Consider the following 23,345-nt stretch of genomic DNA (forward strand, 5'->3'; position numbering starts at 1 on the left):
CGCATCCTGTTATTTATATAATAAGGTGTCTGTAAATGTCTACTACAGACTGCATGTTCAAATAATAACCGGTTTTCGCCATGGGGAGGCGCTAAACTTTGCGTTTCTTCTTGCAGCCATAGGAAGTCTAAACCAAACGTGTTAATTTCAGGTCTACCTAGCAACTGATGAGTCGACTTAAAGGCACAAAACGGGTGTTATAATTCATTGACACTTCTACAGTAAGCATTTTATTAAATCAGTCAGCATTATTTGCTCAGAATCTTTTTTGCACAAAAAATTCACTCTCCAGTAATATTTATATGTGTAATATTTTGTGTTTATCTCTTATGTATTTTGTGAATTTTTGCACACTTTTTTTGCATTTGTATTTGCATGTTTATTTTATTTAGGAAATGTTATATTTTAATACAGTATATGCCCAGTATTTATTAATGGAGCTACCACATGATTTTCAGTGTGCAGTTTTCTGTGTCTCAACTGTGCCGATGACAATTAAAGACTTTGATTTTCTGTTATTTTAACTACAAATGTGCATGAACCTGGTTTGCTAATTATGTTGCTTTGTAGAAGCCAACATTCTGTTTTCCTATTTAATCTTAGACAAAAATATATTAATTGTAACTCCTCCTAGGGCTTTCGAGCCACATGCTCCAAATTCAGATATGTTGTAGACTCTGAAGTTTGTTGCTACTACTTTTATAAGCGATCCGAGTACCGGTACTTCCGGTACCGGGTCTCAAAGTGGCCTTTTTTCCCATAGACTCCCATTATAAACTTTGGAGGTTTATAACTTGGCAAGCTTTCGAACTATCTAAACCAAACTCGGCCAGCACCTTTAGGGTGATACTCTGAACAAACTTTTAAATTGGTGTACCGACTGGCCTTTCGGTTGTCCCGCAGCCCCGCCCCCAAAATATGCAAAATCAAAAAACTTTTTACAACATGGACATGTGACATATCAAAACACTCAGAACAATGAGGGGAACTTCCTCACAGGTATTCTGATGATGTCACGTGAAAATTAAAAATTAGCACAACATGGACTTGTGACATATCAAAACACTCAGCACATTGAGAACTTCCTCAAGAGTATTCGGATGACATCACATGCTCGTCTCCACTTATCTCCAAATGTTTTGGCACCCTAGCTTTCTGTCTACTTGCTTCCAAAAGTAACACTGACCCTTATGTCCACTTGCCTCCAAAAAGCACCTGCCTTTGTGAATACTTGCATCGTCAAAGCCAACATCAAAGTTTGTCGCGACAAACTTTACAAATCTATGTTGTCAACAGAGAAGCAATACATTTGTTAATTTATAGTAAATGTTTCATCTTGGTCAGGTTTTTGGTGGATCAAAGGCCTACCACAGGAACACTGGGTGGGTGTGTAACAGCCTGTAGGCAACACGAGTACATTATAGAGCATTATGAACACACACTTTCACACAATCTATAATTCCTATCCAGGCCAACCCACTTGATATGTTTTCTGGAGGAAACCAAAGAACCTGGATGAAAACCAATAAAACACAAATATGTGAAACTAAGTTAAAACCAGGACCTTTGAAATACAAGGCAGCAAAATTATACAGTACATCACATTATATTCTGTAGTATCCTCACTTGGACAATTAACATATCCAAATAAAAATTCAGTACATCATGTGTTTGTGGAACTGCATTTATTGGTGACAATTTAAAGCTAATGAATCTTAATGTGAACATAAAAACACTCCTAATGTTTTAGGTCAAAGTACCATAACTGGATTTTGTAGATATACAGCTACAGATTGACCAGGTATTTAAGTGTTGGACCCATTTCAGCACAACACTGAAACCGATACAGTAGTAAGTTCAACAGCATTACTGGGGTTTTTAAAGACCTCAGTGTTACAGCTAGGTTCAGTCAATAATCTCCAGTTCTCAAGAAAAGATTTTAAAAAATTGTCTATGGAATAATTTTTAGGTTTGCTGATATTGTTGATTATAATAAAGATGCAGTTAAATGCAGTGTTTAACAAACTCAGTAACACTATTTTGTTACTCATCAAAAAACTTAGGTAGTTCATTTCCCAGAATGCACTTCTCCTCTGTCCCCTTTTCATCAATGGTAACAAGGTAAGCCACGCCTCCACTAGAACCATCTCTGCTCATAGCAAGTGTCAGCGCTAGAAAGAGAGAACAAAAGTGAAATACGATTAAAAAATCATTGCATAGCATATTACTGTATTTCTGTGCTGTAGTTAAAAAAAAAAACATAGTACCATCTACAACAAACTTCTGGCATTCTTTTCGTGTCAAGCCTTTCCGGTATTCTGCATCAACAAATCCGTAGATGTATGAACTACCAGAGCCACCAATAGCAAACGGCTGCTGAGACAGCATGCCATCCAATGTTACATACACCTATAAACATTTAAACACACAGCAATATTTTAGTACACAGTATATATGTTAGGCATAGATTTAAACTTTACATTTTCAGTATAGCTACACCAATTCAATCCAATCAATAGTTTGTCACTCACCTGACCCCCACCTCTCCTATCCCATCCTGCAACAATCAGATGTGCAGATAGTTCCTCTTTATACTTGTAAGAAATGTTCTTCACTAAAGTAGCAGCTGAGCGAACCAGGGGGTCGTCTTCTATCTCAATACTGTCACAAAAATACACATATAGTATCGCACACATTAACTAATTAAATGTCTGCCAAGGTAAAACAATTTAGCATTCGTGATTCATAGACTATGCATTTTCCAATTCTACTGAATTCTAAGTGTGACTGCTTGAGTAATAAGGCATGCAGAAATGTTAGCAGCTATGTGGACGAGTAATAATTTTAGTGTGTTGGTAGCATTCTATTAACTCAGGGCCAAAGACACTTTCAGCTTAAATAGTGCAAGAAAATCCTAAAAGGCCGTTTTAGCTATCTTTCATCTAGTAAACTGTTTGTCTTGTTGACTATTCCACATCTCATATTATGTGCCAGGTCCAGAAATAGGTCCAGAGATACAGTATTGTAAAGGTGATCAGTACCTGTGCACATCCAGTTGGTAGTTGACTATCTCAGCAATGGTCTGAGCATCAGCGGCTGACCCGGACAACGCACAGTAGATCTTGTCATGTAGTTTAGAGAGTTTGTTCATGACTCGATTTACCACTGTTTCCCTATTTAAAAAAAAATTAAAACAATATAAAGAACAGATAAAACTTTATCATTCAGTTGGTAGTATCATTAATTTATTGGAGAACAATTTGAATGGATAAACCTAAGTTGACGATATATAACCTGATATACACTGATATATAAGAAACCTTTGGCAATGAACTTTTCATATTCTTGCATAAGTACTTTTTTAGAAGATGCATGAAAACATCATTAAAGTTTAAACCCGTTCAGAAAACTCTCGATGGCCATTGTGGCTGTCATGATGTCTTAAAAATCAACCTGGCTTTGTGAAGTTCAAAGAGATAAAAAAAAAAACAACAACAACTTAATATTGGGGTGAATTTCTTACCCAGCAGACACACGTGAGTCGGAGCCAAGAACAACTCCACCTGGAAACGCAATGGCTATGATTGTAGTCTGAAAATAAAATGGCGTGGCAGATTTTAGAACACATAATATCATTCATCTGCCATTTAGTCACAAAAGCTGTTTAGAAGCCCATGTCTGACCAGGTCACTTTCCTTTGTATAACGATTCAATAGACTAAACTACTTACCCCGGTTGTGACTTCTTCACTCAATGGAGATTCCTCCAACATTATGATGCTCGGTTTAGCCTTAAATCAACTCACTTACAACTACAAAATGATCGATAGTCAATGCAGAACATACACTTACACGCACACACACACACACACACACACACACACACACACACACACACACACACACAGCACTCGCTCCCCGACGCCAAGTAGAACAAGAAAGCGCAAGAAATTCAATATGAGGCGAAGCCGAGAAACTACAACACTATCAAACACTCGAAGACACGTGAATTAAAGCTCTCTAAAGAATTAGTCTTCGATTTTAAAACCCTGTATCAATAACCAGGCCTAGAAAGGCTTTTTCTCAGGAGCTTTTCGTTGTTTTCCCTTTTGTTCCGCGTGATGAAAACGAAAGTAACTTTGCGCCTGTGTCTAAGTCTGTCTAAGCTGCACATCTACCTGCAGACACCATACAAGTGACACAGACACAGACACAGATCAAAACCCAATGCACCAGTCAAATAAAGCGTCTTATTCATTAGTAATACATGAAGAATATGAAAGCTTTAATATGTCTTTTCTTCCAACACCAAGTAGGCAACAATAAATTCACCCAATCCATAATATTTCCGTCATTCCTAGCAATGTAGGGGATTAAATACAATTCTGATTCTTTTAAATTAACTAACACTAGGTGCAAATGGGGATAACCTCTCAAATGGATATCACACATTCACACAATCATCTCATTTACATCTGGGGACAATTCAACATTTGTGATTCACTTACATGTGTGCTTTTTGGGATCCTCGAGGAAACTGGAGAACCCAGAGAAAAACTCACATGGACACAGAGAGAACAGGCAAAAACCAGAGATCCTATAGTTGTGAGACAGCAACACTACTCTATGTGCCACCACACCAATGTCCTGACATCTCTGTTATTTTAGACAAGTAACTCACTGCTACAAAATGCTCACTGGACCACCTAGAGCTTGGAGCCTGGACCATATTACTGGGTCTTGTTGCGTCCTGTGCACAACGACAAATGACTTGCACTTGTGCACTTGTGGCATGCATCTAAAAATTTATCTTTTTTTAAAGACAAAAAAGCTCAGTAAACATATGATTTAGCATCAAGATTGAATATTGAAGAAATATCCCAAAATATTTCTAAAGATAATTTTCTATCATGCAGGTGCAATCCTTGTTCCAGGACTTCTCATATTACCTAGTGGACGACTTTAAGAAAAAAATTCAGTTTTTTTATTAAATAATTGAGTAACTGCAGGAAAATGTATGATAAAAGTAAATTGTATAATAAAAAAATAAGAATGTAGACTGTACTAAAGAGGAGAATTATTCTCATGAATTTCAATACTATATTATTTTTTATATATTATTTACTATATTAAATGTTTTCTTCTCATTGAATAAACCACAAAAGGAGATAATTGTTCATTTTCTTGAAAAAGAAATTTTATTAGAAAATCTCATTTCGAACATATACCCCGAAGGACAAATGGATTCTTATTCACTGAATAGGTTCTCTATCTCTACAGTTTTTTGTCTTTGCAAATTTTCATGAATAAGTATACTACTTTAGTGTACTCTCTCTACCATTTCAGAATATCACAGTAGTTTCATAGTGGTTACTCGTGTGTTTTTATTATCATTTATTCATCGCTGAACTTGGGTAATTTATCACCAGGAACAACCACATGTTCAACTCCACCTTCAGTAATCACCACCAAATGAGCGATGCCACCACTCACGTTATCTCTGCCAATAGCCAATGCCAAAGCTAAAAATTAGGAGAGAGAGAGAGAGAGAGAGAGAGAGAGAGAGAGAGAGAGAGAGAGAGAGAGAGATGAATTCAGTGAGTGTGTTAAACTTTCCCAATAAGGTCACCGTATCACCATAATCATGTTTGACAAGATGTTGTACAAAACATTAACACATTTAGGTGATTCACTGGATGCTGAGGTGGATATAACTCTGTTAGTCAACAAATTTTAGAATGCAACATTGTCCATTGTTTAATAACTCTTTTAATAAATTCTTAACAGTATTCCTGATGAAGCTTTGCACAATCTAGGAAAAATAATTCAAACCGAATTCAGTGTGTAAAGGGGGAGATAAGTTTGCCATAAAGAATGACTTTTGAAATAATTACATTTAATTTTATTTTTCTGCTGTGCTGGTTAGCCATTTAGCTGAACACACTGGTGGACCAGCCTCACACTTTCCTCACTCCCATGTCTGCATAACGTTTCCCATTAGTTTCATATTAGTTACTCTATAATATGCTTTAAATGGGCATATGGGATAAAAATTGTCTTATTACCATTTGTTATAAACTGAACGCACTCCTCTCTGCTCATATCTGGTTTGTACTTAGCGTCCATGTAGCCGTAGACATATGTGCTACCAGAACCACCGATGGTAAAGGGCTGACTAATCAGCATACCTCCCATAGATACTACGTACACCTAAAACACACATACACACAACGTGAAACATATAAACTTGGTTATGGTGCCAAATTTAATAACATGTTAAAATGTGATGACACTGTACAGGATTCTTAGTAGATCTACACCACTGTCGTTAATAGTCTGGATTAATTTAGAACTCATTTACATTTGGAGACATTTGGAGATCAGAGCCATATTAAATACTGCCATCTGTGACTCTCTGTAGTTCCAAACTTTAACAGAGTACATATTATAAACTACTGTTATACCTGTGGCCCTTTCTTCTGGTCCCAACCTGCTGTGATGAAACCAGCCTGTAGATCTTCCCTATTGCTGTAGCACAGCTCCTTCAACACAGTAGCTGCAGCTTTCACCAAAGGAGGAGATCCCATCTGTATACTAGAGACAGTTATGATTAGTTATCAGTTATGATAGACATGGTATAAATTTTAGCAATGCTGCTGAACAATCCTGAAGTGAAAAATGATAGCAACATTACTTTGCTTTTTAACTAGACATGCAATTTTTAACATTCAATAAAAATGTGAAATTAGAACATAAAATGAGCAAAATAAAACTAAATAAACAAAAAGGATGAAAAAAGAACAATACAAATCTGATCTAAAGTAAATAAATAAATCATAACATAAGCCATTATCAAAATGTTTTTAATACAATATAAAATGTTTGTGTACTGAACACTTTATGAGGGACACTATGTGTTGATGAAAACAGGTTGAGAAGACTTTGCTACTGTAAGGATGAGTGAGCAAATAATTTTCTTTCCATCATTCTGATCATTGATGGCCCATGATTTCTACATGATTGTATGCTACACATGACTGATTAACTAGATAATTGTTTAAAATAAAATACTCTTGTTATTTTACAATAATGGGGTTTTACACTGAAGTGTTGGATTACCTGTGAAAAGACAGTTGAAATTTGGCCACTCTTGTGACATGCTGTGCATCTGCCAATGAGCCAGCGATGCAGCAATATATCCGATCATGAACCTGTATCAGCTTGTTAATGACTTTGGATGACACATATGTCCTATATAGTACAAGACAAAAAAAAAGACATGCATAAAGGTTGGGTCAGGAGTTGATTGAACACACACAAAATTGTGGTTATTAAAATAGTGGTATTATATATATTTAAATTTAAAATGATATATAATATATAATATATTTTTTATACTTACCCACCCATGGAGGCCCTGGAGTCGGAACCAATGATAACACCTCCATTGTACTTTACTGCAATTATTGTAGTCTGTCAATAAGGGGATAAAGTTAGCATTTTTATATACTGTTTATAAAAAAATTCTAGTGTCCATGACATCATCTACTTTGAGGCCAGTCTTAATACATTTTATGTATTAACTGTATTGTCACAGATCAATCCAAGGGACTGCATGGACAACTATTTCAATAGTGGACCATTTCATCAGTTCATTAGTGATGCTAACGCTGTAGTACTTAAGGAAATGGCACAAGTGTATCTGGTGTAGTGGCATTACTGGGGTGTTCACTGGGGTGTACACTTACTGTAAATAAATCAATTTATCCACCTTGTAGATGTACAACTGGAAACATACTCAAACACAACTCGAGTACATCAATGCCAGTTTCTTATCACTGGATATTTTTGTTGGTGGTCTGTTGTCAACCCAGTCATCATACTAATGCTTCAACACCCGAGACACTTATATCAAGATCATACACACTATCATGTGAGTGTCATTGTTGTGTGGATGCTACAATTTCCAAATATTTTCTGGTCAACAGTGGGCCCTTGCTGGTCCCTTTATATCAAAAAGAAAGACTAAACAATGAAATATTGTACGGTTAAAATCCAGAATGCATTTAAATACACTGTGAATATCATCAGTAGCTACACATCCACTGTCTGCTACCCTGGGCAATTTTAATTGCCCTTAGGTGTGAATGAGTATATGGTCTACAATGGACCAGTACCCATTCAGGGTGTATTCTGTATAGGATTTGGAAACTAGATGAATAAATGAATAAATTCATAAATGAATGAATGAATAAATTCCATACTCCATTAAAACCTTTCCTTCTCGTTTAATGTTTATCTGTAGGTGAATGTAGAGTAGGTTTAAGGTATAAAGCTAAAGTTACAACAGGTGCTTAACGATCAGTTGAGGATATTAAATCAGTTTAAATGTATCCTACATTCAATAAAACATACTACAGGTGTGAAGGTAGAGAGTACCACGTCAAATGTTAAGGAAACGTGCAGTTTAGTACTTTAAGAGTAGGAGAGAATTAGAGGCGAAATTCTCTAGATGAAAGTGAAAGTAACTAATCACAACAAAAAGACAAATGATTTGACAAAACTGAAATATAGAAGTAGTAGCACATGATATATGATGTATATTAATGATACAGTAAAATGTACTTACACCCGTGCTGACACCTTTACTCGTGTATTTTGGTGGGTCCATTGTTACACAGATATGGCAGTTTTAGATTAGCTTCGGAAAACTCTGAGACCAAACAGCCCGGTGTCCTGCAGTCACATGCAGGTTTACAGCGCCATCTATGGACAGGGGAGATTAACTGCAGACAAATCAGCCTCCATATGAACACGTCAAGCTGCTCAGTTTTCAAGTCTCTGAAGCACGTGAAGCAAGTTTTAACTCAGGAACTCGACATTTTGTTACTCAAATTTATTTTTTAGAATAAGAGTATTACTTTATGTGAAAAGCGAGACAAGGTTTTAAACATCAAATTATCAAAATAAAAGTAATGATGGATACTGATGGATATATTCATTATACATATATTCATGTATACACAAACATGTGACTCATAACTTGTATATATATATATATATATAAGGGTCACAGTTTATTTTTTTTTTCGATTCACAATACCACATAGTTAACCGATGTAAATAGTACCACACAATGCCAGAGTAGGCAACAGTCCAACAATTTCTTTGTGTATTACATAGCAGTTGATTAAAGTCAGGTTTTTAATGTGCAGAGGTTGAAGTGGGAAGAGGAAGAGGCCTTCTATGGGTGCCATTATTGTGGAAACTGTACTATCGTCATATGTAGTGACAGATTACCATTACAAATTGGTTAGTCTGATTGCTGCATCACTTAGTCTTACTGGTTATAATTTTTCTGATGAAGACACCTTTATGAGTACAGCAATGCAGTCATGCATCTCTGAATCTATTAGACTTAGATACATTTGTGCTGCTATAAGAGAAAATAATATAGAGAATGTTGAAATTGCAGTGATATTGATCTATTTTATGTTTCTATTTTGATATCTAAACCTTAGGGAACCTAGTGTTATAGCATGCAGACATGGTAATCATGATACTGAACACATGATACTGTCAAGACAATGCAATGAAGGTTACTCATCATCGAATATACAGTATGCCGTTTTCAACATTGCTAACATTGTATTTTAAATATAATTTTACATATGTTTTTGAGATTTGTGTTTCTATTCTTAAGGTTGAACTTACAGTAGCCAGAATTTACATTTTCAGCATTTTTTTCCTTCATTCTGGCAGCACATAGCCTACAGATTGCACAATGGAACAATTGCTGTAGTTGAAGGAATACAAATAGAAAAACCTTTTTCTGTGAAACATTGTGAAAACCCGTATCAACAACATTATAAGATTTGTCCATCTTCAGTAAGTGCTTTATCCTTCTCAGGGTCATAATTCACTAAATCACTCATGATTGAGGGGCAAATTAGAGTGCAATTTAAAAAACATTTTTAAAGCTGTCTAAACAATTTATTAAACCCAGTTTAATACTGTGTATGCGCGTGCACGTGTAAACAAAAAGGAGTCACAGCGCCACCTACAGGCAGGAAGTCTTCCTGAAAACGGATGATGTGAACAGACGAGTTGATCTCATTGGACACCCGAGCGCTAAACCCGGCAGGTAGGTGAAGACTTTTTCTTCTTAAAACTTCATTTTTGTCATTTTATATGTATATGTACATATAGGTTCTAGGTATATATTAGACTTTCTCTATGTATTTTTCAACCATGCAGGAAAAAATGTTGGTCATAAACGAAAGTAAAATAAAATCAGCATCGTTTGAACTTTCGGTTTCAAAAGCAACAGGAAGATTTAAGGTTTTGTTCAGACATACCGACATATCAGATTTCACAAAGTCGATTTTTTTTCCCCCAGGAATTTGTGTTTTAAGACTTATTAATCGATTTAAGAACAGCCAGCATGGCACTTTTGGAAGTGAGCGGATCTTCGTCTCAATTCGGTCCCTTCTCGCCGTTCGCCTCAAAACGGGTGGGGTTTCTCGATCGACCGAATCACTACAGCTTTGGGACAAAATCTCAGGAATTTGCTGTACCAGTTGGTGTTGATGTAAGCAGTATGATTTATTTCCTTTCTATCTTTATCAAGTATATCTGTACTGCAGTGAACGTGAAAGGTACCATTGTCTATGTGTACCATAGTCTTCCTCAACGTCTTCCTCAATTGTTTTCTCTCTTACAGCCAAATCATTCTGATTCATGTGTATTATGTTTGATATTCACTTGCATTTTATATCCCACTTTAACAACAGCATACCTGCTTTATTCTGTTCTAATAGATTTAAGTAGATTTAAGCCGTATATAGCATACCAATAAGCACAAACCATCCATCACACCACTCATTACATACCGAGTACAGATAAACTCTCTACGGCGACAGTGTATTGAAGACGTTCGTTAAAAAAATAAATGTTCTTTCTTACGTTTCAGCCTTCATCCTTTCTGAAATCGTGCAGTTGTGATGATGGGATATCGATAGATATGACCCACGGCACTACGACACTGGCTTTTAAGTTCCGCCACGGTGTCATTGTAGCTGTCGACTCCAGGGCCTCGGCTGGACGCTATATTGGTAAGCACGCTCACATCTGATGAATATGAAGCACTTTCATGTAAAGGCAGATTCTCAGAGCTCTGAATGATGCAGTGAACAAATCAATTATATCAGAATTCTAAATAGCTTTTTTTTTTTTACCTTTATGTCAAATTTTGTGTCTATTAGCAACATTGGAGGCGAATAAGGTGATCGAGATCAACCCTTACCTGCTGGGCACCATGTCTGGTAGTGCAGCAGACTGTCAGTACTGGGAGAGACTTCTGGCTAAGGAGTGCAGGTTTGTCAGAGCGAAATCTTAAAGGGGTGTGGTGAATCCCCAACAAGATAAAGTTACCATTCTGTACACATGAAGTGCATTAAACATGCCCAAGCATAGCTGACACATCTTGTAGCCTTTACTACTGTAAAATACAGACAGGAGTATTAGCAATTAACATATTACTAACATGCTGTGTGTGCATGTGTGTTTCATCTATGTCCTCAGGCTTTATCAGCTCCGTAACAAGCAGAGGATCTCAGTGTCTGCAGCTTCCAAGCTGCTGTCTAACATGATGCTTGGTTATAGAGGCATGGGCCTGTCCATGGGTAGCATGATCTGTGGCTGGGACAAGAAGGTAGAATTAACTTCTTTGATTTGATTAGTTGTTTTTCTGCCCTTCTCTGCATGAAACTCCCCTGTCCATTCACCTACAAACGTAACTGCATCTGTCTGGCAATGGAAATGAATTGTTTTGTTTCTTTGAAATTAAATTAGTATTATATTAATATTTTGACATTTATTAAATTCATAGTGCGTGCAAGTCTTGCTACCTAAATAGCATGGGACAACAAACCACATATATTTACTAGAAACTGCAAGCTATTTCTTCACCAAGCAACATTATATTACTGCTGAGTCAAACTTGCTCTACAGTACATAGTCTTTATACTATATACTGTGCTTGCAGGTGATTTATAAATGAATTACTACATACCTTGCTACATACCCAACACTAAAAGACAAAAAGATGTCATCAGAAATACACATGAATCACACTGCATTCTTTCAGTCTTTTAGTCCTATTTGTTTATTTTATATGTATATTATCTGAGTCATTTAAGTTGCATCAATATCACTTTTTTGTTATGTCATCTGCAGGGTCCTGGTCTGTATTATGTAGATGACAATGGAACACGTCTTTCAGGGAAAATGTTTTCCACAGGCTGTGGGAACAGCTATGCATACGGGGTGATAGACAGTGGCTTCCGTGAGGATATGACAGTGGAAGAGGCGTATGAGCTCGGCCGGCGTGGCATTGCTCACGCCACACACAGAGACGCCTACTCTGGTGGAGTCGTGAACCGTAAGACTGTATTATGAAACACAAATGCAAAAAAGTGCCCTCTGTTTATTCAAGCTAATGTCTGTTGTATGAACTGTGTTTTCTTTTTTATATTCTCTCAGTCTATCACATGAAGGAGGACGGTTGGATTAAGGTGTGCAAGGAGGATGTATCCGATCTAATCCATCAGTACAAGAAAGGAATGTTCTGAATACACAGATTATTTTCTACTCACACACTAACGCTGTATCTAACACAATTCACGTATGAAAATAAAGATGGATTTCAAACGAAACAATAAGGACTTGTTTCTTTTTAAACGGTAGATAAATCTGTAGCTGTGACTCGTGAAATGTAACATAGCCATATATAATGTAAAGTATACAGTACTGTCCTTTTTATAACTCACAAACTGTAGGTACAACAGATTAATACTATTACAATGTAAAACTGTAAATTAACTACATTTATTTTTATTTATAAATATTGTATATCTATATCCACCTTCTTGGTGTCTTTTTAAAAGGGGATGCAAATTATCTGGAGTGTTGATTTCTGCTGTACAGAATATATTAATATAGACTGTCAAAATCTAAGAAAAATCTATTAAGATCTTAATCTATTAAGATTTTACTGTGTGCTACAGAAATTTTAATTTTGACAAGAATTTGTAATGAGGCCAACTAACTGCCATCTAATTATCTAATTACAGCTATAGCTAAATTTAAACAATGGATTTAAAACTCCTTTAAATAATGTTATTTGAATTGCATTCACCTTCTTCCTAACTTTAATAGGACATTGATATTGTATAAAGAACAATACAGTACAATACAATACATAATACAGACCAGGACCCTGCAGATGACATAACAAAAAATGGTAGCCAACACTGGCTTTAAGTGTGGCATTCATTACATTTAAATTCATTTGTATCACATTCATTTGTCCAATTCTCAATTCACTATTTAGCACATTATTTTAGTACATTTTACTTAAAAGTTAATAGTTAACCATTTGTCCTTGACAAAAGTGTTAACATTTTGCTGTCAGTCATAAAAATTAAACAAAAAAAGATTCTTGGACATCATGTATTTATTATAATATAATATAAAAAAATTAAACCATTAAAAAACATTGCTGTTGATGGTAATAAATGGTTGCTGAATAACACACATCAGAGTGATTGTGGTTGATTAGCTCAGGCTGTGTCCATAGTCTGAACTGTCTCGTGCAGTATCTCAAGCTCCAGACGAACCACTTTCTCTGTTAAAATAGGGGTTGTTCCTTGTTTAAACTTATACTTCTCCATTCTAAAAGGAAAGAAAATCACACACATGAAGATTTTTTTTTTTACTTAAATCTATCATTAAAAAGAAATGTCTGTATAATTATGTCTGTAATATTTCTGTGTATTCTTCTCACCTTGTGTCCTTGTATTCAGAGTTCTGATAAGGTCTGATGTATTCAACTCCTTGTTTGGTGATCACACAAAGGTCTATGTTGTGACCTGAACCAAGATCATTCATGATGCCTGAATGGATTGCATCACGCACCAATGCCTTAGCCTCATCTAGCTAAACATGCAAATAGCATATACAGTCATTTTTACAGTTACAGTTATTTGATATATATATATATATATGTATATATATATATATATATATATATATATATATATATATATATATATATATATATATATATATATATATATAATGTAACTATATCTACAATATATTGGAGTTTAAATTAAATAATAGATATTAGTGCAGACCTTGTATTTATATAAAATTTAGGTGAATAGTATAGGAATTACAGTACAGCACATTATATTTGGTGCCCACTTTCCAAGATCTCAAATGTAATTGGACAATTGGCTACTTGTTGGACATTGCCAAATGTATTGTTATTGTAGCTCTCTTACAGGTACATCACATTACATACTGTTAAAAAAATTCTCCAAACATAAACACCTACCTCCATATTGGCTTTAAATCTGTCCTCCAGTACACCCATAGCAGCTAAATCACCAGATCCTAAGAAAAAAAGCATTAGTATATTTAGCACAAGAACAATATAATGTTCATTACTGTGTGGTGCTTGTGACAAGCTTACCCATAGCAAGATATGGAAGCTTCTGCATGCTCCCATAGGGCCCCACTGAGAAGAGATGGTTCCCTGAGAAGTCGACCCCTCCTAGAATTAAATTTGCCCCAATCATACCTCGATATCTGGAATAGAACAGCCAGGTGATAAAAAAAATTAAATGACAGCAAGAAAATTAATTAATGTACTTAATTACAAATTTTGGAGAAGTGCTAAATCTCTCTGAAAGAAATGCTATTAGACAGAAATCTCAAAATAATCACATACTCATTCCCACCTGAAGAGCATATCCTGTAGTATGTGAGCTGCCATTGTGACTCTGGGATTCCTCTCGCTATTCAAGGAAAAAATGGCGAGGTTGGAAGACAGCAATTCTGTAGTTTTAAATGTATCAGCCGCGGTCCCTGCTCCACAACAACTAAAACACATAAGAAAACTATGAACACGCATACGTATTACATTCAGTCTTTCTGTGCCATTTTTATCTTACCATAATAGTATAATGGTTAATGAATTCATAGATTTTTTTGTATTGTATTAAAAGTGTCGGATAAGCGGTAGGAAATGAGATGAGTATTAAAAGTGTGTTTTTTATATTGTTAAATTGAATTCCATCGAGCTTGACACAGTAGTGTTGATCCCACACAACTCCAGGGTCTCTGGTTTTGGATGTGAAGCTCAGGTTATTGTCTGTGTGGTGTTTACTACTGGTTATTTCACATGTCCCATGTCTGTGTGGCCCTTCTACTGGTTTTCTGGTTTCCTCACACTTCCCAAAACATGTCATTAGTCAAACCTGTACAATAGGTGGATTGGCTATGCCAAATTTCCCCCAAGATTTGAATGGAGTGCATGAACGTTTGCTCTGATATGGTATGATATGCCTCTATGATGGACTGGCATCTGTGTGTTAGGCTCCAGATCCATTACCTCCCCAACCAGGACAAAAATGAATGAATGTATGAGTTAATTGATTTTAGCCGTCCACTTACTATATGTTTGGAGCAATGTAGTGAATTTTTTCACACATTTTGTCTGCAACCACTTCGCTGGAGGTGGCCCTTGTGTCAGCTCCCAGGACCACACCATCCTAAACACACACACACACACACACACACACACACACACACACATACAAAGTTTGTGTCAGATAAGGCTTGTTACAGTATCCTTTTGATTCTAGATCATTAATATGCCATCCTATTTGGACAGTTTTCATCTATTTACCTTGAACACCACCCCTGCGATGGTTGTGCCAGTCTTTACAGGTTTGGGCGTCTTGCTTTTCCCCTCACCGAGTGCATTCTCCAAAAAAACATTTCTGAATGACAAGGAAATACATCAGAACAAAACCCAGATATAATTAAAGAAACCTTTTTACATTTCTTTTTACATCCACCTTAATCAGTCTTATTTCTTTTTAAAAGATTTTATTCTCAATCACGGAACAGTGACATTTTACTTTCGTTTTTGAGAAACGTTGATGCACTTGAAAAAAGAATTGTTGGAGTTTTTACAAAATAATAGTATCAAAATGAAAAGAGTGAAGTTTGACCATACCTTTCCGAGTTCTCGAAATTAAAACCTGATACAGGTGCTTCAAATACGTGAAACTGTGCCATGTCCACAGGAAACTTTGCAGCTTGATGTGTTCATATGGAGGCTGGCTTTTGTTGCAGTTACGTCTGTGGCCAGAGATGGCGCTGTAAACCTGTGTGCTGTGTTGCCAGATCCTTTGTGTGTTTTTTAGAGTGCGTTTGAGCTGCTGCCTTGGAGCTTAAAAATGAAAGAATTAAGATTAATTATATTACTCGTATGCAAATATCTATAGTTTTTAAAGCAGGCTTGTGTCAGAAGGAGGGACAAATCTACCAGCATGTATAAACTTTAATTCAATTCAATTCACTTTGTTTGTATAGTTCACAATTCACATTGTTTCAAGCACAATTTTATTAACATGTTTATGTAATTTAATTATGGTTTAAAACATTTTCTCTATTGCAAAAAAAAGTCGTAAAATATATAATGTAAAATAAAATATAGGACTGGGAAAACTAGAATAGATAGACATACATACATACATACAGACAGACAGACAGACAGAGAGACAGACGGACGGACAGACAGACAGACAGACAGACAGACAGACAGACAGATAGATAGATAGATAGATAGATAGATAGATAGATAGATAGATAGATAGATAGATAGAAAACTGAAAAGAAATGTATTTCTGTGTCTTTAAAATGACTCATCAGTTGCTAGGCAGACCTGATCTGAACAGGTTGGGCTTGGGGTTTAAGTATAGGCAGTAAAGATTAGCGCCTCCTCATGGCGAAAACCAGTCATTACTTTAACACGCGGAGCGTCTATTACAACTACATTGAATCTAGCGATATTTAGAGACACCTTATTATGTAAATAGCAGGATGCGCGTCAATATCACGTGACCTATAATTTACATATGATTCTATATGCACTATTTATTATACATGATGCCGTGCTTTCTGACTTTATGGGCATTTGGAAAACCCCTGTAATGAAATTGAAATTGAAAGTAAACCTTCAGTGAAACTTCAGTGTCGGGAACGTTTAGGAGAATACCTTTACTTATACCGATCTAGATACATCGATTTAATTATAAACAATATGTCGAAACTTCTGGTGGCTGTTCTTGCTGTATTCACGGATTTGGTCGTCGTCTATGTGCTGGACCTGGTGTTCACACACCTGAGAGGTAAAGTGAGCAGTTTGGACGGTGGAGGTGACCTGGTGAGACAGTGGACTGAGGCGGTGCTGCGATGCGCGTTGCTCTGCTCACTGTTCTACTGGAAGGATGTGAGAGAGCGGCTGATGAAGCGATGGGTTATGGCCCACTGTTTTATCACTCCTGTGTATGAAACAGGTCGTTTGACTCTGTTTGGTAACTGGCCGATGGAAAAGTTTGCTATGTGGATGGTCGGCAGTGTGGCTGCTGCTTTGGGATGCCTGTTTTGGGAGACGCTCTTACCAGAGTCTAATGAGGAAAGCAGAGGCAAAGAGAACAAGCAGAAAGCTCGAGTGCTCTTCATGAGAGTGATCCACTTGTACAAACCTGACTACCTGTTTTTATTCGGGGCATCTATATTTCTAGCCTTAGCTGTCCTTTGTAAGTAATACCTTAATCATGTTTGAATTAAAACTGTTTAAATGAAGCGTCCATGCTCAGGTGAGATGTTCCTGTGTTTTCAGGTGAGATGTTTATTCCACTCTACACAGGAAAGTTGATCGATATCCTGCAGACTAAGTACAGCTGGGATGAATTTCTCTCTGCAATAATATTAATGACATTCTTCTCTTTTGGAAGGTCAGTAATGACATAACATTGTGGATTCTTATGTATCAGCATTTAAATTGACCAACACTAGTCCTAAAGCTAATATTCATCACCACAGCCACATTTCCCAACTGTATAGTAACCAGTGCTCAATTCCAATGACACAATGTTACTGGATGAAGATTATTCTATTAATAGACTTAAATGTTTTCTCTCCATCTTCAGTTCTTTCAGCGCAGGTTGTCGAGGAGGCCTGTTCATGTGTGCTATTGGCAGATTTATATGTAGGGTGAAGCATCAACTCTTCAGCTGCTTACTTAAGCAGGAAATTGGATTCTTTGAGACTACAAAGACAGGTAGATTTTGATGAATGCTTCTGAGTTTATCATGCTAACCCACAACAATAAAAATTGGCGTGCATGCTTCCCTGTCTGTCTTTGGAATATTACATCTTTAACCTACACTTGTTCTCCAGGTGACATCACAAGCAGACTGTCCACAGACACTAATCTCATGGCCCGAGCTTTAGCCCTTAATATGAACGTCCTTCTGCGAACCTTGATTAAAACTCTGGGGATGTTGTACCTGATGTCTAGTCTGTCCTGGAAGCTCACTGTACTGACTCTGATGGAGACGCCTTTAACTGGACTACTACAGAACATCTATGACACACATTACCAGGTACTGAACAAAAAATCTCTAGAGCTACGCATATACATTAGGTGTAAAGTGTTGGCGAGTTCCTAGCAGAATAAAGCTCTGCATGAGTGCTCCACCTTTTTGTTAGTGCTGGTACTTTTAATTATTTACTTGATTAGTGATTTCTTGCCAACCCAGCTTATACTTTTTTCAAGGAGGGCTGTCCATAAAGTGATTAGTTATTTAAAATAGAATCTTATGTTTCTCAGAACAGTTTCATAGATTAGATTAGATTAGATTAGATTAGATTAGATTAGATTCAACTTTATTGTCATTACACATGTACAAGCACAAGGCAACAAAATGCAGTTTAGGTCTAACCAGAGTGCAATAGCAGCAAGTGCAGGATATACAGATTTTACAAGATTTAGATAAGTTAAATAAAATGGTAATATGGAAGTGATTTACAGATGTGTGTGTACTATGAACATAATATACAGATGGCTATAATTATAACAAATTTACAGAAGGATGTAACAAAATATATGGCTATTTCTATAAACAGTAATTTACAGATGTGTATGTACTGTGAATATAATATACAGATGTGTAATATACAGATATTAAAATGTGAATAATGTCAAAGCTTTAAGCTTTTTAGCTCCTTGTGCTTCCTATAGAGACTTTCAATGAAGGTGCAGGACTCCATAGCAAGGGCAAATGATGCTGCAGGAGAGGCTGTGTCAAGCATCAGGACTGTAAAGAGCTTTAACGCAAAGCAGAGTGAGAAGAGTCGCTATGATGAGAGGCTGATGGACACGCATAATATAAAGACGCAGCGGGACACAGTCAGAGCATTGTACCTGCTGGTGAGGAGGGTGAGTATATGGTAAAATTTGTATTATTTTTATGACACATGCTACATGTGTAGTTTTTGCAATACCTCAGCATACCAATAGGCTTTTATTTAAATTAGATAAGGAGCATGTTTCTAAAGTAATATGATAGTTTTTTTGTGCCATGTTTGTCTCTTCTCTATCAGTAACTATATTTACATGTGAAAATGTATTTCTGCTGTATATATTCATGTGTTTTTTGTGTGTTGTTTGTAGCTCACAGAATTGGGAGTGAAGGTGGCTATGTTATACTATGGTCACCTGTTTGTAAAATATGGACAGATGACCACAGGAAATCTGGTCTCATTCATCCTCTACCATTCAGATCTTGCAGACAGCATTCGGGTATGTACACGGTGTAAATAAACAAGGTAAAAAAATTCTGAAGTCTGAACCTAAAACCTTAATATATAACCTACATTATATCTTTCAGACTTTGATTTATATATTTGGAGACATGCTGAACTCTGTGAGTGCCTCTGGGAAGGTCTTTGAGTACCTGGATCGCAGACCTGAAGTTAGCACAGATGGGACTCTGAAGCCAGAGGAACTGAAGGGACACATCAGCTTCCAGAATATCACCTTTGCATATCCAACACGTCCTGACCGCATTGTGCTTGAGGTGCTTACTACAGCATATGCAGCATAACCTCAATTGAAAAACATTTAAAATCAATATTTCTGGCAGTTCCAACACATCTTCACAATTTTTTATAAACATGACAAGTACAAGGAGTAATGCCCTGAGCACATTATATGTTGTCTCTGTGTTTGATTCAGGACTTCAGTTTGGAGCTGAAACCCGGTAAAATGACTGCTCTAGTGGGGATTTCTGGTGGTGGAAAGAGCACTTGTGTCAGTCTGCTGCAGAAGTTTTACCAGCCACAGCATGGACACATCCTGCTAGATGGACAGCCTCTGCAGAACTACCAGCACAAATACCTGCACAACAAGGTAACACAAGACATTTATTGATAATAATAATTATTATGTCATATACAGTCAGCAGAGAAGATTACTCGGGTAAGGGCATAGGTGCAGCAGTGCTGGAGGCTTTAGCCAGTGGTGGAAGGAGAGTGGGTAAAGCAGCAAGGCAGCGAGATAAACCCTAGCAGTGTGGTTGGGCTCAGCAGATCGGGAAGCATCGTCCTCCCCCAATCTGAAACATAGGCAGAGAGACAATGCACTGCATTAACTACCTGTCAATGTTTGCTCAGCTGCCTGGATAATTTTCTTCAGGTCCAGCAACTCCTTGATGGCCATCTGGAGACTGTATTCTGATGTATGCTGGTCTCAAGCAGGTGTTGGAGCAGCTTCTCCATGCTGACTCCCGGTGCAGGGTCTGTGTTCACTGCCCTCATGCACTAACATTGTAACACTTGCTTCAGCGATTTGAACACGGATGGAAGGCACATAGTTGGGTATCAAGAAAAAATAGTGCTCTTTATTAGTGTGTCCTCCAGGCACAAAGGAGAAGTGGACAGTGAGCAGCGTACTCTGGAAAGGCTTTAGGTGCAGCTGTAGGTGCAGCAGTGCTGGAGGCTTTAGCTAGTGATGGAGGAAGAGTGGGTGAAGCAGCAAGGCAGGGAGGTAGACACCAGGAACGTGGCTTGGGCTCAGCAGATCGGATCTTCCACCCAGAATTCAAACACATTCCTCCCCCTACTGCTACACCTGGTTCCCTCCAGTGAAGAGTTAATCTGTGCTCCTGATTGGCTCTGCCTTGCAGCCACACTCTGAACTGGCCTTGGTGCTGAAGTGCAAGAAGTGATTTTGTGTAGCTTGCGTTCGATGATGCAGGTGCCACCGTCACAGCAGATAGTAGCATAGAGCATAGGTGTTAGTAATACTTCAACAGCTTTGCTTCAATAATTTAACTTATTTAAAAATGTTATATTAATGACATCTATATTGATTAATTATCTTTGACAGCTTGTTGCTGTGGGTCAGGAGCCTGTTCTCTTCTCCGGCACCATACGAGACAATATATCTTACGGATTACCAGACTGTTCACTCGCGAAAATAGAGGAAGCAGCACGCAAAGCCAATGCACATGAATTCATCTGCCAGTTTCAGAAAGGTTATGACACAGGTATGATTCACTTGAACAGACTTTGAAGATACAGTTTGTATTAACAGTACAGCAGATTGCACATAAAACATTAAAATATGCTATATAAGTGAAATATGTAATTAGAAAGTGACATCTTTGACTTTGATGATGGCAGGATGTCTTAAAATCACTGAATTGTCATGAGCACTGCACGATTATGAAATGTCATATTTAATTGTAGTCCTGATCACATGAACTCAGTTGCTATTCGTCACCTTGTTTTATATTCAAAACAAGGTGTAAATGGAGATTGAGCAAGATTTAAAATTAGATTTTGAATAAACATTGTTTCTCAGATGTTGGAGAACGAGGAAGTCTTCTTGGTAGCAGTCAGAAGCAGCGCATTGCGATTGCTAGAGCACTAATAAGACAGCCACAGGTTATATTACTGGATGAGATCACAAGCTTTCTGGATCCTAAGAGTGAACAAATGGTACACATGCACACAAATACACACACATACAGAATGTATCTAGAATCACTCTGTAACAACATGCTTTAAAATGCTCACTCAGGTCCAACAAGCCCTGGCCAACTGCCCCAATCAGACCTTACTGGTGATTGCACACAGACTGAAGACCATTGAGAAGGCAGACCAGATTATTGTGATTGACCAGGGGATGATTGTGGAGCAAGGCAGCCACCAGGAACTCATGGAGAAGAAGGGACATTACTACAAACTGAAAGAAAAACTCTTTACTGAAAATAACAGTAACAGTTAATGTGAAACATGTTTCACTAATGTGAAATAAAGTCTAATATTAAACCTGGAGGCATGGACACTTCAGCAGTATACAGTACAGCTGTAATCATAAACAACAATAGATGTTTTTGGTATTTGACAATGTCTTTTCAGCTACAGGGTCAATAGTTGTCAGTATACTTTATATTTACACATTGTAAATAATGCTGAAAAATATATTATTTTTTATTTCATTTTAGGCATGTGGGGTCATCACATAGATGCGTGTTTGGTAGAAAACAGATACAGACAGAAAGGAAATGTTTATGATTCATGTGACTAGTCACAATATTCAGATTTCTACTCTTATTATTATAAAATCACAACATTGTGTGTTATGGATTTTTATCTTGTTTTGGTAAGAACCCAGGCTGAGGAACATATCCATTACTATAACTGATTCTGCAATCGGTGGTTATGATAGATGTGTTTTATGTTCACTTGTAGAAGCTGCATGTCTCTCATAAGTGACTCTTTTAGCTGCACCTCTGCTGAACAATCCCTTTTCCCTCTTAAAATGTCTTTCATAAATTCTTTCAATAAATAAATGTTTAATTTTATTCAATTGTATTTCTTTTTTTTTCCACCTGTCCCCAATATTACTTTCTACCTTATTAGTACATCTAATATTTCTGTACAAAATGAACAGAAGTCTCTCTGACTTCTCTAATGAATAAACCTCACACTTGCTAGTGTTTCTACGTCTTCCTTACATGCCTCTGGATTCCTATCAATGGAGCATGCTCTGATAGAGAAACACTCCTAGAATTATACAAACAACTAAGTGTGTGTGTGTGTGTGTGTGTGTGTGTGTGTGTGTGTGTGTGTTTGTGTGTGTGTGTGTGCCTGTAATTTTAGTTAATAAATTTAGTAAATGATCAATTGCTGCCCTCTACTGGTCAATAATTATAATACTGTTTCAACAGCACATACAGGGAATACAGTTAGCTCATAATTATTGACACCTTTCATAAAATGCTCAGAAGGGAACATTGGAGTGTTACAATCAACAGGAACACAATGGAGAGAGGGAGCATCATATAAATATGAAATTAAAACACTTAAGGCCTCCTTTTACAGCATCAATTCTTCTTGGGAGTGAAAGATTAA

At 36.9% G+C, this 23,345-nt stretch overlaps 5 protein-coding genes across 5 annotated transcripts; 2 read left to right on the forward strand and 3 right to left on the reverse strand.

Annotated features, from left to right (window-relative positions):
• Window positions 1-1,670: 1,670 nt before the first annotated feature.
• On the reverse strand, window positions 1,671-4,136 carry psmb9a (proteasome 20S subunit beta 9a). Its single transcript, XM_060860749.1, has 6 exons — window positions 3,731-4,136; window positions 3,524-3,591; window positions 3,042-3,173; window positions 2,532-2,661; window positions 2,268-2,409; window positions 1,671-2,171 (listed from the first exon to the last, which is right to left on the reverse strand). Exons 1-6 carry the CDS (start codon window positions 3,770-3,772, stop codon window positions 2,044-2,046), a joined length of 642 nt encoding a protein of 213 aa, XP_060716732.1. The 5' UTR covers window positions 3,773-4,136; the 3' UTR covers window positions 1,671-2,043.
• Window positions 4,137-5,171: 1,035 nt separating this feature from the next.
• Window positions 5,172-8,784, reverse strand: psmb12 (proteasome 20S subunit beta 12). The gene is made up of 6 exons (XM_060860729.1): window positions 8,629-8,784; window positions 7,402-7,472; window positions 7,119-7,250; window positions 6,464-6,593; window positions 6,065-6,209; window positions 5,172-5,521 (listed from the first exon to the last, which is right to left on the reverse strand). Exons 1-6 carry the CDS (start codon window positions 8,668-8,670, stop codon window positions 5,394-5,396), a joined length of 648 nt encoding a protein of 215 aa, XP_060716712.1. The 5' UTR covers window positions 8,671-8,784; the 3' UTR covers window positions 5,172-5,393.
• A 1,276-nt stretch (window positions 8,785-10,060) lies between these two features.
• On the forward strand, window positions 10,061-12,721 carry psmb8a (proteasome 20S subunit beta 8A). The gene is made up of 7 exons (XM_060860111.1): window positions 10,061-10,143; window positions 10,399-10,590; window positions 10,972-11,113; window positions 11,264-11,375; window positions 11,583-11,712; window positions 12,237-12,441; window positions 12,543-12,721. Exons 2-7 carry the CDS (start codon window positions 10,444-10,446, stop codon window positions 12,629-12,631), a joined length of 825 nt encoding a protein of 274 aa, XP_060716094.1. The 5' UTR covers window positions 10,061-10,143; window positions 10,399-10,443; the 3' UTR covers window positions 12,632-12,721.
• Window positions 12,722-13,497: 776 nt separating this feature from the next.
• psmb13a (proteasome 20S subunit beta 13a) lies at window positions 13,498-16,246 on the reverse strand. Its single transcript, XM_060860110.1, has 8 exons — window positions 16,090-16,246; window positions 15,757-15,850; window positions 15,522-15,619; window positions 14,807-14,947; window positions 14,539-14,654; window positions 14,401-14,459; window positions 13,846-13,997; window positions 13,498-13,733 (listed from the first exon to the last, which is right to left on the reverse strand). The coding sequence occupies exons 1-8, from the start codon at window positions 16,149-16,151 to the stop codon at window positions 13,622-13,624; spliced, it is 834 nt and encodes a 277-aa protein (XP_060716093.1). The 5' UTR covers window positions 16,152-16,246; the 3' UTR covers window positions 13,498-13,621.
• Window positions 16,247-16,894: 648 nt separating this feature from the next.
• Window positions 16,895-22,343, forward strand: LOC132839223 (antigen peptide transporter 2-like). The gene is made up of 11 exons (XM_060860066.1): window positions 16,895-17,677; window positions 17,761-17,875; window positions 18,071-18,201; window positions 18,321-18,526; window positions 19,165-19,362; window positions 19,597-19,725; window positions 19,814-20,002; window positions 20,161-20,334; window positions 21,313-21,472; window positions 21,790-21,926; window positions 22,009-22,343. Exons 1-11 carry the CDS (start codon window positions 17,179-17,181, stop codon window positions 22,213-22,215), a joined length of 2,145 nt encoding a protein of 714 aa, XP_060716049.1. The 5' UTR covers window positions 16,895-17,178; the 3' UTR covers window positions 22,216-22,343.
• Window positions 22,344-23,345: the final 1,002 nt, after the last annotated feature.

Source organism: Tachysurus vachellii, chromosome 24 (genome assembly GCF_030014155.1).
Source record: "Tachysurus vachellii isolate PV-2020 chromosome 24, HZAU_Pvac_v1, whole genome shotgun sequence".
Lineage (NCBI taxonomy): Eukaryota > Metazoa > Chordata > Actinopteri > Siluriformes > Bagridae > Tachysurus > Tachysurus vachellii.

Excerpts from the sequence above, each read along its gene's own strand:
- psmb9a (XM_060860749.1), bottom strand. The coding sequence starts at position 3,772 with ATGTTGGAGGAATCTCCATTGAGTGAAGAAGTCACAACCGGG. Across the intron at positions 2,410-2,531 it reads ATAGGAGAGGTGGGGGTCAG|GTGTATGTAACATTGGATGG; the intron begins GTGAGTGACAAA and ends AAATGTTTATAG. Across the intron at positions 2,172-2,267 it reads CCAGAAGTTTGTTGTAGATG|CGCTGACACTTGCTATGAGC; the intron begins GTACTATGTTTT and ends CTCTCTTTCTAG.
- psmb12 (XM_060860729.1), bottom strand. The coding sequence starts at position 8,670 with ATGGACCCACCAAAATACACGAGTAAAGGTGTCAGCACGGGT. Across the intron at positions 7,473-8,628 it reads GTAAAGGTGTCAGCACGGGT|ACTACAATAATTGCAGTAAA; the intron begins GTAAGTACATTT and ends CCTTATTGACAG. Across the intron at positions 5,522-6,064 it reads CGTTCAGTTTATAACAAATG|CTTTGGCATTGGCTATTGGC; the intron begins GTAATAAGACAA and ends CCTAATTTTTAG.
- psmb8a (XM_060860111.1), top strand. The coding sequence starts at position 10,444 with ATGGCACTTTTGGAAGTGAGCGGATCTTCGTCTCAATTCGGTCCCTTC. Across the intron at positions 10,591-10,971 it reads CTGTACCAGTTGGTGTTGAT|CCTTCATCCTTTCTGAAATC; the intron begins GTAAGCAGTATG and ends CTTACGTTTCAG. Across the intron at positions 11,713-12,236 it reads TCTGTGGCTGGGACAAGAAG|GGTCCTGGTCTGTATTATGT; the intron begins GTAGAATTAACT and ends TGTCATCTGCAG.
- psmb13a (XM_060860110.1), bottom strand. The coding sequence starts at position 16,151 with ATGGCACAGTTTCACGTATTTGAAGCACCTGTATCAGGTTTTAATTTC. Across the intron at positions 14,460-14,538 it reads GCTTCCATATCTTGCTATGG|GATCTGGTGATTTAGCTGCT; the intron begins GTAAGCTTGTCA and ends TTTTTTTCTTAG. Across the intron at positions 13,734-13,845 it reads TCTGAATACAAGGACACAAG|AATGGAGAAGTATAAGTTTA; the intron begins GTGAGAAGAATA and ends CTTTCCTTTTAG.
- LOC132839223 (XM_060860066.1), top strand. The coding sequence starts at position 17,179 with ATGTCGAAACTTCTGGTGGCTGTTCTTGCTGTATTCACGGATTTGGTC. Across the intron at positions 19,726-19,813 it reads ATCTTGCAGACAGCATTCGG|ACTTTGATTTATATATTTGG; the intron begins GTATGTACACGG and ends TATATCTTTCAG. Across the intron at positions 20,003-20,160 it reads CTGACCGCATTGTGCTTGAG|GACTTCAGTTTGGAGCTGAA; the intron begins GTGCTTACTACA and ends TGTTTGATTCAG.